Source organism: Amblyomma americanum, chromosome 2, assembly GCF_052857255.1.
Source record: "Amblyomma americanum isolate KBUSLIRL-KWMA chromosome 2, ASM5285725v1, whole genome shotgun sequence".
In the NCBI taxonomy this organism is placed as follows: domain Eukaryota; kingdom Metazoa; phylum Arthropoda; class Arachnida; order Ixodida; family Ixodidae; genus Amblyomma; species Amblyomma americanum.
Genome location: NC_135498.1, coordinates 209,789,976 through 209,803,574, shown reverse-complemented (window position 1 = coordinate 209,803,574; position 13,599 = coordinate 209,789,976). Strand labels below are relative to the sequence as shown.

At 46.1% G+C, this 13,599-nt stretch overlaps 1 protein-coding gene across 1 annotated transcript in view; it reads right to left on the bottom strand.

The window, feature by feature from the left end:
* Positions 1 to 13,599, bottom strand: part of LOC144120358 (uncharacterized) — a 333,822-nt gene that overhangs the window by 265,712 nt on the left and 54,511 nt on the right. Inside the window, exon 4 of the mRNA XM_077652721.1 lies at positions 11,264 to 11,421. Coding sequence (XP_077508847.1) covers positions 11,264 to 11,421 — 158 coding nt within the window. The remainder of the gene's footprint in view (positions 1 to 11,263; positions 11,422 to 13,599) is intronic.

Here is a 13,599-nt window from a genome sequence, read left to right as displayed (position 1 = left end):
CAATATTGGAGGGGGCACTTCAACTCCGATCTTAGGCTTTATAATGGTGTATGAGGGCTTAACGTCCGAAAGCGACTCAGGCTATGAGGGACGCCATACGGAAGGCTCCAGATATTGCGCCACCTGGGATTCTTTAACGTGGACTGACATCGCACAGTACACGGGCCTCTAGAATTTTGCCTCCATCGAAATTCGACCGCCATGGCCGGGATAGAACTTGCGTCTTTCAAGTCAGCAGCCGGACGCCGTAACCACTGAGCCACCGCGGCGGCCCGCCTTTAGGGTACGACGCGATAGCGTAATGGGTTATTACCCATATATGCAGAAGGTCATTCTGTACATTACATTCATAGTTCTCTGGGAGTCCTCCTACCCCTCCTGGGGAAGTGGCGCAGTTGTGCAGTGATTAAGCTATGCGACACTGCCCTGTGAAGGCAGGTGCTCCCAGCGGTGGACATTTTGCGGCCCAGGTTGCACTTCCCGAGCGACCAATAATTGATGTAACTGCCACGGTAGGGAGTTTTCTCGCGATCTGGTGAGCAGTTTGTGATGACGCCGCAAGTTCATGTGACCTGGGGGGCCAACCTGCCTCTTAGTTTGCTCTCTGGGGACCAAATGCCAAACCCATGCGCGTGATTTTTCGCCCGCAACAACGACGCCCACAACGCGACAACAGATTTTGTGGCGAATGGGGCAAAAACGCTGTGGCATTAAAACTTTCGCACAACTGTGCTTTGGAGAAACACTCGAGGCCTCGCGTGCGCGTTGGGATCAAGTGCTTAGGCCGAAAAAAATTTTAGGGGATTCTCGGTCGATCATCTGAATGCGTTTGCATTTGGTGGTGATGGCAGTTTAACCTACATAATGCGAAACTGACTATCCGGACGTTGGCTGTATCTGACGTTCGAGGTATGTGGACAGTGGAGGCAAAAACAGAAAGTCTGACAGAAGGGGCGTTTGTTGCCTAAAAAAGCGCATTACACCCTAAGCAATTTTTAGCCCTTTCCGGCACAACGACGACCGTTAGTCCACGGGAATGGAGCATGGAGAACGAAAAGCCAAACTGAGAGGTGAGGCAGCCATGCGCAGATTTCAAGGACTAAATGTTAAACCATCGGCAGCATGGACACGGACGAAGGGACGAGCGACATCATTTATAAACCCTGCTGCCATGCATTATGTGCTCCGCTTTAAGTCACAAACTTTGCATTTGATGCTTATTAAATTAGGAAATTTTGCTGTCGGCTTACGCGAGAGTACGCAGCAAGTCACAATAATGGGTTGTAGGTGTAGATCTACAAGGGCGCCCTCGCTATCCGTGACCAGGGGTGATTCTGCTTCCAGAAGGCTTAGTGGCACCAGAGCGATTGGCAGATAAGTGTGCGGCAGTATGTACACGACGCTTTTTTGTAGCGTGCATGAGGGTGAGTTGAGTGGTAAACGAAAAAAGAAAATGCCAGCGCATTTTGTTTCTTTGCAGTAAGTATACGGTTTTATGGCGCTGGTGGTGCCCTCAAGTGGTAAGCGGCCGGTCGTCATCGAGGCGCTATGCAGCCGACTGCGCCGGTAGCGATGAGTGCAGTGATTCAACCGCTGTCCTGGTTGGAAAGACACCACACACCCGCGACTGTAGCAGCGAGGAAAGAAGCACATAAATAAAAGCGCGACAGACGGGGCAACATGGAAGAGACACAAACACAAGCACTGACTAGCAACTGAAAGAAATTTTAATGTAGCGAAGTAATTTATACCTCCGGGTCAAGCCCACAGCATAATAACATAACAAACTTAAAAAACAAACAGCAAGATTTCCCGCGTTCTTAGCAATCAAGGAAACTAATCCCTTTTCTTTTCAAAGTGATAGAAGGTGTGCTCACGCACTTCACTCCTCTTTGATGAATGACATGCGCTTCGAATAATTCGCGCACAAGCTGTTCGTTGTATCTTAGAGGTGGCCACCTGTGGCCGCTTGCAGGTGGCCACATGTTCAGGCAGATTCATCGTCGTGCTGTCTTTGATATCTCTGCTATGTTCTCGGAGCTTATCATTTAAACAACGTCCCGTCTGTCCTATGTAGGATGACCCACATGACAAAGGTACATCGTAGACCACTTCTTTACAATCGGTGAAAGACCTCTCGTGTTTCTTTTCGCACTGTTTTGGCGGCTTTTCTTCTGGACTGACCATTTTGCAAAGTTTCTCCAGTTTGTAAGGTGCAGTAAAAATTACCCTCACGTTGGACCGCCCCAGAGCTTTCTTCAAAGGATGACTCACGCCGTGCACATATGGGATCACGACTGTTTTTTCACGTTCCTCTTGTTCTTGCTGTAGGTGTTTGCAGCGCACACGAAACACGGACGGACAGAAAAGGGAACGTCCGTGTTTCGTGTGCGCTGCAAACACCTACAGCATGAAAAACCAACTAGCCCAAGAAAAGACGATTCTGTCCTCTTGTTCCTGTGTCGTCGTGGCTGCCCGGCGGAAATCCTTCAAAATTTTGCAGTCAACACTACAAAGAACAGCGTTCGGGAATTCGGCGATGAGCAACCTTTGTAGTTGGTTCTTAAAGCTTTCTTCGCTACGATGCAGACATGATCTATTGAGGGTGCTTTTCAAGGCGCTTGTTGCTACTGCTCTTTTTACTAGTTTCGAGTGAGCCGAACTGTAAGGCATTAGACCTTTCTTTGAGCGCGGGGAGTAGCACCAACAGATGTGCTCTGGGTGAACGAACAGGCACAAGTCCAGGTACTGGAGTTGGTGGTCTTACGGTAATTCCTTCGTCAGAATGAAATCATCAAGAGACTCTTCGAATATCTTGAAAAGTTCCCCTACATCCCTCTGGAGTCCCAAGGCAGAGGCCTTGAGACGATCAAAAAACACATTGTAGAGGACACAGGAACAAGAGGAACGTGAAAAAACAGTGGTGACCCGTATGCGCACGGCGTGAGTCATCCTTTGAAGAAAGCTTTGGGGCGGTCCAACGTAAGGGTGGTTTTTACTGCACCTAACCAACTGAGGAAACTTTGCAACATAGTAAATCGACAAGAAAAGCCGCCAAAACAGTGCGAAAAGAAACACGAGAGGCCTTTCACCGATTGTAAAGAAGTGGTCTACGATATATCTTTGTCTTGTGGGTCATCCTACATAGGACAGACTGGACTTGTTTAAATGATAGGCTCCGAGAACATAGCAGAGAAACCAAAGAAAGCACAAGGAAGAATGTGCCTGAACACGCGGCCACCTGCAAGTGCACTGCAAATTCTGGCAAGAGCAAAGTCCTCAGTAGATGCAAGGGACAGATTGTGCGCGAATTATTCGAAGCGCATGTCATTCATAAAAGAGGAGTGAAGTGCGTGAGCACACCTTCTATCACTTTAAAAAGAAAAGATATTAGTTTCCTTGATTGCTTGGAACGCGGGAAATCTTGCTGTTTGTTTTTTAAGTTTCTTATGTTTTTATGCTGTGGGCTTTACCCTGGAGTATAAATTGCTTCGCTGCAATGAAATTTCTTTCAGTTGCTAGTCAGCGCTCATGTCTGTGTCTCTTTCTTGTTGTCCCGTCGGTCGAGCTGTTTTTTATGTGTCATGAACCAACTGGCCCCGGTAATTCCACTTTTGGAGGAAAGAATATCGTGTCGATATGCCGCTAATTGGCCCTGGATGCGAGGCACTGTGCTTTAACACACACGTCTCGATCATCATTCTTTTACGAGAAACGCCGTTATTAGCGTGTGTTATATGTTTTAGGACTTAGCAAAACCCCTAACGCAGGCATATCAGAATAAAACAGCCGCACACTGCTTGAATATCAGCAACGTGACCTATAAGTTGTGATTGAGCTACGTACTTATTCCTACTACGTATGTATGTAATCTTCGTATTAGGTAGAAAACTGAAGGAATCGTAGCGGTTTTTTCCTTCCAACATGGTATTTACTATACGAGGTTATGTATGTACAAAGGAGGTGTACACAGATTATTTACGAATACCTTAGCTATCGGCTACACTCGGCCAGCTTGACAGGAGTCAACAGGACAGAAAGGGCGGGGACGACATCAACAGCGGAAACTAGTCCGGCCATCATAACTGCTCCTGATCTGGAGCATCAGTCGACAAAGATTAATTCTGGGTAGAACAAGAGATTCAGCGTTGCGGTCTAACGTGCGTGTGTGATCTGCAGGCTATGAAGTCCAATGAGAAAAAAAATATGTCATAGGGTTCGTAACCAGCTTGAGTGGCCACATGGTAACGTACACTCTAGGAATTAAGAAAAGCCTTTTTTAGCGCCCTCGGCAACACATCCCCAAATGAAAATCGCATTCTTGAGGGTTGATAAAACAGTATTCAATGGTTTAAGGTACATTGGACAGACGATAGTTAACAGAAGGTACAAAAACGTTTTTCCTATAGAAAAGAGAAAAAAAGTGACAGAGTCCTATGTTTTACTATAGGAAGTCGGAAGTTGGTGCAGCGCAGGCCTTGGACGAGACGCAGTGCTCAGCTGCTGGTGAGGAACAAGTCACCGTTTTGAAGGCCACATATGTGGCGCTGCGTACGCAGCTCCTGTGGCCATCCTTGAGCAGCAGCTTCCAGACAAGGCCCCTGTTCCAGTGGATGATGGACTGGCTGTTGCTAACTAGCCACTTCTGAAGCGCCTCTGAATCAAGCCACGAGGATGAGCCAGCGGGCAGCAAGCACCGCCGTCGAGCGGCGAAGCGTAAAGGGAAGTGCTGGCGTTCGCGCTCCCGGAGGCCTGGTGGTGGTTCAGATGCGGCTTCGCCGTCTATTGACCGGCGGACGAAACTGCCAACAGAATTAAGTGCAGTCATCATGGCGGCCTCTGAGGGGTTAGAATTCTCAAAGCTTAATTTACGTAGTCCTATGTCTCGACAGAGGCAGACAAAACTCGGCCGACTTATGCGCAGCAGGCGTCTGGATGCTGTGGCTGTCCAAGAGACAAAAATTGAGAATGAGGAGGAGACCGAAACGACACTACAGAGCCTTCTGACAAATCTTAAACTTGTTGTGACGCATCCTGTCGGCTTGTCGGCGGGTTGTTAGTAGTTCCTGCGAAACGCCCACCCTTGCTCTGGCCTCACTTCTCACACCGACACCGAAGTGGGCGACTGGTAAATGTTTACGCATTCAATAATGTAGCCCAGCGTATTAGTCTGTGTGATGGTATAGCTAGTTTACTTGACTATGACGGGCATGTCGTGCTAATGAGTGATTTCAGTTGCGTCTGTGACCTGGCTGATTGCGTGGGTCCTGATGTACGCAGGGCAGAGCGGTGGTGTTTGCTCACGGGTTGCAGAAGATGCAGGGCTCATCGATGTAGGAGCACCCTGTCATTCTTCTCGATCCTTCACGCGCATTCAGGGACACTCTCACGTTCGCATAGATTCAAGTTTTGTCTCTTTCGCGCGGGATTTTACTTGAAGCTTTACCGGTTTCGTTTTCTAATTATTGTATGGCGGTTGCTCGGCTCAGTAACACGGACCGTTCACAATTTAATTTACAGTGGGCGCTAAACAGGGCCCGAGTTGTTGCAATCTACAAAAATTGAGATCGCTCAAACCCTTAAAGTTACCGATCTATATCAGTGCTCAGTGCTAATAATATCCCTTTTGAAAAAAATCGTGCTAATGACATTAATAGATTTATAAAAAAATGCCATATAATTTGCCCGCAGCAACACGGTTTACGCAAAGCCACTCATCATCAACTGCAGTGCATTAATTTCCCGAAAAAATAAACTTCGCTTTAAATGACAACAAACCTACGCCTGTGGCATTTCTCGACTTAAGAAAGGCTTCGATACCGTTGACCATTCCATCCTTTTGTACAAGATAAATTAGCACGGTTTTAGCAAACGGATTTTCGCGCTGTTTTCTAGTTGCTTTAATCAATGTCGTCCGGCAGTTTAGTAATGTATCATCGTCGCCACAACGTATAGCGACAAGTGCGTCCCAGTGGTCGGTTTTATGACCCTTGTTAATTTTTTTATATCTTTCCGACCTCCCAGGTGCACTAAACTTCGGAGATACGTACGCCGACGACACTATTGTCTGCTAATAACTTAACGGGGGTCTCGGTTCTGGCAGTCTTGATGCCATAGGTAGCATAAGAGGGCTCTCGCAGTTTCCGCACTCGCCGTTAGAAGACGTTCTACGTCACACTCGCGGTATTACAGGACGTGCTACGTCCGCCGCTATGGTCGAGGGTGGCGCTGGTGAATACTCTCAAGGTTCGCTTACACCCACGATAGCAGCAGATTGGACAGCCGTCGCCGTAGCTCAGTTGGTAAGAGCCCCGGACGCGATATTCGGAGGTCGTGGGTAAGGATCCCACCGGGGGCATGGTTGTTTTTTTCTGCTGCTCTATAAGTAATTTTCTTTAAGCGATTGATTAATCTAAGTATTATTATCCCGCTGATCAGCACTATACATTTAAGAAAAATTAAAACATTCCCCTATGCACCGAAACCAGGGTGCATGCCTATACACCCTGGTTTCGGTGTTCTTCTCTCCTTTTCGTGCTGTGAAATGTAAATAAAAAATTGGAATTAAACTCATTGCTTCTGAATGGCAAAAACTCAATATCTGCGTCCGCTAGGAGCCGCAATCCTGTTTTTATTGCAGCATATCCTTGTTTCCTGCATGGGAAATGTTCCAGCATGTGTAGGTGTGATAGCTATTGAAATCGGTTCTGTTAAGTCCTAGGAAAATAGTGCAAAAGACGAGGACGACAACGAAAGATATCAACAGTACCAGCGCTATTTTCCCAGAAGTATGTATCACCAACTCGCCCGTCTTGCCAGCGTGATGATCTGTTAAGTGATTTTACAAGAATCATCCGGAACAGGTACTTAACAAAAGCTTGAGCAAGCTGTATGAATTGGAATGTGAAACAGCCGGGCTTATATACGGATCAAAGTGCTAATATCAAAAGTGAGTTGAAAAGGTATGATGCGGAACAATACAGGCGTGCCCTAGTCAGATCTCGTACCAAGCATGCTTCGCATTGTGAACTCTCGACACCACAAGAATTGCTCGATGAGCGCCGTCAGTGACGGTTACTAGGGAAGTAATGTCCGTGTTCGCGATTTACTACACGGCGTTTTTTAGTAGCACTCCTGATACACAAAACACAGACGTTATCGCGCGGATCACACATCCGGTGACGCCTTTATGAGCAGAGGACTGTCCCGTTATTAGCGGCTCTTTCACGCATCAGGAGGTAGAACTAGCAATCCGTCAGTGGTCCCTCTCAAAAACGCATCGTCCTGACGTAATTCCCAGTGAATTTTATATTGCATTCAAATCCATCATAACTTCTATATTGCTACAGGTCTTTACGATGTGTTTTGATATAGTGGCTCTTCAACAGTCTTTTACAAGGAGTCACACAGTCTTAATTTTAAAAATGCACTGATGGGAAAAATCTGCGCTCTAGTAGGGCTATAGGCCCATTACGTTGGGAAATAGGGATTACAAAATGTTTGCTAAAATTGTGTCAAATCGCCTACAACTCACAATGTCGGTTCTCATTGACCCTAACCAAACATGTGGTTTGAGAGTCTGCTCAATTCAAAGTAATGTACACACTGCGCGTACAATTCTAAAAGGTCCTCATCAGCTTTCTTTGCTTCAGATAGATTGGCCCCCGTCGCCGTGGCTCAGTGGATATGGTGCTAGGCTGCTGTTCCGAATGACGCGGGTTCGAACCCGGCTGCGGCGGTCGAACTTCGATGGAGGCGAAATTCTAGAGGCCCGTGTGCAGCGCGATATCAGTGCACGCTAAAGAACCCCAGGTGGACGAAATTTGCGGAGCTCTTCACTGCAGCGGCTCCCATAGCCCGAGTCGCCTTGGAACGTTAAACTCCCATAAACAATAAACTATACACTTCAGGTAGATCTTGCGAAGGCGTTTGGCCGTATTCGCCATTCATTCGTGTTTTTCCTTCTAGAGCGAGCAATTATTGAGTCTACTGTACTTAAAGGGGTGAAACTTCGCTGCAGCAGTTGTTCGACTTCATTAATTGTTTATAGTGATTTGTCAAAACTTGTGCCAATCCGCTCTTCTGTGAGGCAATGCTGGCCAATCTCTCCGCTGCTTTTTGCCCTTTATCTGGAGCAGCTTTGTTTGAGTGTTCTGTGTAAAAGCACTATTGATGGCTTCAATGTTTCGGGTAGTAAAGTCAACTTGCTTGGATATGCTGACGATATTGCTTTTTTCTGCATTGACAAGCATAGCACAAAGTTATATCGGCAATATATCATTTTGGCAGCGTCTATGACGCTCAGATGAATAGATCCAAGAATTTTGGCTTGTGGTTCGGTTCATGGGGCTCAATTCTCCTCTTTTATGCAGGAATAGAATGGTGATGCGTGCTGCCTAAATATCTTGCATTTCTACTTCATGCATTTAAGTGCACATTAGTAGATGGAGCGGGTTCCGGTCGTCAAGCTTTATGCTCTGAGTTTTGTCGCACATAAGTTTTCAATTTTCGTTCGTTCTCAGGCCTGCAACACCTTTCTGGAAACAAAACTTTATTACGTACTCCAGGTCTTGCACTGCACTAGGCTTTACACCCACCGTTTTCATCGAATATTTGCAACTTTTATTTGGGCCTGCAATTTCGACCCGATGCGACATGATATTCTTTCCAAGCCTATTTGCGGATGAGGGTTGGGACAGCTGCCCGTGTCTTCTTCTTCGAGATTGTTGCCATCCTATTAATAGAGCGTTGTTCTAAATGAATTTCCTGACGCTGTTTCCAAAACTTCGTGGTTTCTTCAAATTTTACTGAGCGCCCCTTTTTACTGGTCACTAGGCAGGAAGTTTGAGCGCCTACTTAGTTTTTTGCAGTTTCGATTTTCTAACGCGTACTTATTTTCTGTTTCGCGTAAGAGTCTATACAGGGATTTGATAGCGATGCTCTTTCCGTCGCCATTGTATCGAACTCTGTAATTTGGCATTAAGAGTCATGATTCTTTAACGCGATTGTGCAAGACGCCGATTTCTGCTGGAACCAAGACGTTTTTCTATCAATTACATACTGAAGCTGTGCGTGTAAATACGTGGCTTCATAATCAAAACTGTTTTGCGCCTTCAATTAACTGTCGTCTTCGCAATGTACCTGAACCAGTGAACACTTTTAATAAAGACAAGAATGCGATTTTATTTTGGGGATTTTTTGCAGAGGGCGATAAAGAAAGACTTCTCTTAATTTCTACAGTGTTCGTTACCTTGCGGCTACTCAATCTAATTACGAATTATATGACATGTTTTTTTTTTCTCATTCGCCTTCATACCTTTCGGAGAACGCGCATTCTGGAACACAACGCTGAACCTCTTCTTTCAGTCAGAAGCCATTTCAGTTGAATGATGCCCCAATGTATTCACGGAGGTTTATGAGGCCTAATATACTAACGTCGTCGCACAATACAAATAAAAAGCACCTTATCAACCGGGAAGAGCGTATGTACCGTTAACAATGATTTTAATCTTCCACCTATGCTGGTAAGCTCACAAATCTATATCATACACTTACTTTGCAACTCTAATGGAAGCTAAAGATAATTTCATGTTGAATGAGTTACTCTCCATTTTTAAATGCAATGCTCGAAAGTGCTGGCGTATGATGAACCCCATTCTTTAAAACACCACTTTTTTAAAGGATCGTGAAGGCCACTGTGTTCTTGCTAGCCTCTGTGCTACTAATATAAATGAGATCTTCAGAAGAAACTGAGCGAACATCGGTTATCCCACGGGACTTCGTACATTAAGACACTGATCATGCGGGTTTGGTCTTTCAGTTCTAATTTTTCTAGAGTACTAGACACCCTAAATGGTGGCTCACATTTTAACACGGCTGACATTGTAGCTTTCTGCCAGAATTGAGAGCTGTAAATCATGTGCCTCGATTACCTCGAATCTCTAAATGGACTTCTTCACGACTGATTGCCCGGTCTATCACGACCACTGTAAAATGAAACCAGAGAAAGATAAAAATGGAGGGGACACTTAGGCTCCGCCTTAAAGCTATGACGCGATCACGATATCTGCAGAATTTCTCACTCTCTGTATTATAGTCATGGACGCCTGGGAGTCACAATACAACTCCTGCCGTAGTGACGCAGCGGTTAACCGACGCGCCACTGCCCTGCGCTGGCAGGTGCTGGCACCACTGGTCCTTGTGCGGCTCAGATTGTTCTTCCCGAGTGACCGATCATTATTTTAACTGTCGTCTGCCATGGTGGGGAGCTTTCTCACAGTTTGGTGGGCAGGTTGTGATGACGCCACAAGGTGATGTGACCTAGTGGGGCCCCCTGCCTCCTATATTGCAGACCTGGGGATTTCGTCTGAATTTTTCGCTCATGCTCAACGATGGCGTGACGCCGACAGCGAGGCCGGATTATCTGTGGCACGAGCTCCTTACTGTTATCGCGTTAAGAAATGCAATGAAGGTTGGCCAGCTCATATAGACAATCTGACGTACCCTTGCAGGCAGCGATCACAAAAAAATAGTAGGGTCAAGACATCTGCGTCTTCCTGTGCGAATTTGCCAATGACGCTGCCGCTCAAGAGCTGTTTACCCTCTGCGAAAGCCATCAAAGATTTTTCGAGGCGGGCTGCAGTGCCGGAAGCCTTCTAAAGCAGACGGGCTAAATGCGTCTTCTTCAGTCGCCTACTTCCATCGGAGCACCTTAGCGCTGTTTCTTTCCGTAATCTCGAATAGACTCTTCAGTAGCATGGGCTTAAACGTGCCCATATTGGGCGACGTCACACCTCTCACGCTGTATATCGTCTATATCATATTTCCAGTACGCGGGAGTAATTTGTCTTTAGCGTCTATTTATATGCGGCCACAGCGACCGCTCCTCTATCCCGTGACCTTAGAATGAGAGGCTGATAACCACAGCGACTGAGCGAGAATGGCGGTCATGAAAATCAAGGATTGGGTGTATCAGAAAGGCGGGTTATACCTGTATACGTATGTGCGGCCACAATTTCATCGAAGAGAGACATTAGCACAAAGTGAACAGATAGATCATGCTTGGAAAACTGCTACTTAACTTGCGCTTCGGTTTTCCTAGTCCCTGTCGTTGGTAGCGAGAAAACATCTCCAATGAATGAACCAATTAGACCGGCAGTAAGATTTTCTCGGCTGCCTTTACATGGCGTTCGGCCTCGCACAAAATGTGAGGCAGTACGTCTGCTGTGAAAACTAGCCGCTGTGGCGCGGACAAGTGACCCACCTGCTGGAAGGTGACAGTGTAGTATCCGCTGGGCTGAAGGTTGAGCGCGTGCTTCTGTCCTGCGCTGCTCGTGTCAACGTGGTGAAGGCCCAGGTTAAGCTCGTACGGGTCCATTTCCACCACTGACTCCTGGATCCACGTCACCAGCAAGTTCAACTCTGCGCAGAAGAGCACCGTGACACATTCGTGCGCACGAATAAAGGGCTATAACGCCTCACTGTGATGCGGAGGAGTCTGAATGATGCTGTAAATTTCCCTTGCGGCTAACAAGTACAGCTGAATGGTAAGCTGCGTTACTTCCTTTGTGTTCAGCTCGGACGAAGATGGAACTTAGTACGTGAGGTTCAATTTTCCGAAGCAGCACGTGAATTGTGAGGAACGCCGTGTAGGAGCACAACTCCGTAACTCTGACCACGGGAGGTTCTTTCTTGTATACCTCTACGCAGTTCTTACCTAAGTGCTTCCACGTTAGCATGTGCCCCATTATCGCGTAATTTGTACTGTTTTGCCCTGGAAGGCCGTTGGGGCTTTCCAAATTACATCTTGCCCATGTTTATTCCCACTACGAGATTTGTCTACTTTCCTACCTTGGATGTCGTATGCCGTTCCATTGTGAGCGAGTGTAGTCTAGTATTTTAACGGTTATTCTCGGGATACGCTATTTATATGCACTAAAAGTAAAGATCTACAATAGCACAGGTTTCAGAAGTATATGGTATGTGGTGCAGAGTATCCAAGAATTCACACTATTCACTATATCTAATGAATTACCTACCCAGAATCACAACCGCTACACAAGTATTCACAAATATCATCTGCCCAAATACTCGCCAGAGAAGAAATCTTTTCTAATTCACCTGGTTAGCAGGGAGATTATACAATAACATCCTTCGTTTGTAGGCGTCGTTCCGTTTTTGTCAGATAAATAGTAAAGAGGACTGATGGTAACGGACAGTTTCCCCATAATCCTTCGTGAACAACTTTATAGTCCCGGTGCTTAACGCTTCCCGTGTAAACTTTATTATCACGGTGCATTTGCTTCAGTAGCTCTACTGCTGCCGCTCATGTCGAAATAATGACGTTTATAAGAGGGGCAGAAAGAAAGATAACCGGGACATTTTTTTTTATTCAGAGTAATACCAAGAAAGCTTTTGTCAATGTTGACGCCGATGCATGTGAAACCGGTGTAAACTCAGTTTGAAAAAAGGCTCAATGTGGCTGTTCGTTCCTTTTTCAGATCGCCCGGTACAGGACGCGCGCAATACTTAGTGGAGTTGAGCAATATTTTTTTTTCGAATTTGAAAACTACGTATATAATACTTGCTGAGGTTATCAACCTGCGGAAAGAAAAATGGTCAGAGTATAAGGGACTACTGTACAAGTCATTTTCTTTGCACAGAAACTTTCATGAAATGTTAAGGTCCCCTTCATTATCACAATTTGTTCAAACAGGAACACGATTCCAACCGACTAGAGGAAACGTGCTGGATTTGTTTTCGTGTAATGATCGCACCCTTGTCCATACTGTACTGACCTCACGAGGCATATCTGATTAACACACTGTTCTGGTTAACGTCTCTATTTCTCGGACGTGCCGCTAAGTTAACACGGCATTCAAGGTATTCTGTTATAAAAATGTTACTCCCAGTATCGAGCGTACTAAGCGATTTTGCATATAAGTTGCACTCACTAAGCACATTTTAGATGTGAATACACTATAGAACGTCGAAAAAAAAACCGAAACACATAAGTTCCGCCGAATGGCCTGAATGGGTGTCTTCAGTGGAGTGGTGTCCTATTTGCCTAACACATAGAAGGCCAAAAAACGTTAGTTGTTTAGTGCAAGGTTGTGAACTATCAGTGTGTGGCCTGTGTACCCTGCAAGTAATGGCCATCGGACATGTGGAAAATTGTTCATCTCCCTTTGTTCTCTCCCCTTTCTATCTCTCCCTCCGTTCCCTTCCCACGTGTAGGGTAGCTTTTCGGACACGGCCTAGTTAACCTCCCTGCCTTTCTGTTTGTCTTCCTCTCTCTCTAGATTATTTCATTTTGTTTTGAAATTTTTCATTTCATTTTTCCACCACAAGATTTAAGGCTTCCCTTCTGCAAGGCAGAATGGACAGCCGCCGTGGTGGCTCAGTGGTTATGGCGCTCGGCTGCTGACCTGAAAGACGCGGGTTCGATCCCAGCCGTAGCGGTCAATTTTCAACGGAGGCGAAATTCTAGAGGCCCTGTACTGTTCGATATCAGTGAACGGTAATGAACCCTAGGTGGTCGAAGTTTCCGGAGCCCTTTACTACGGCGTCCCTCATTGCTTCAGTAGCTTTGGGACTTAA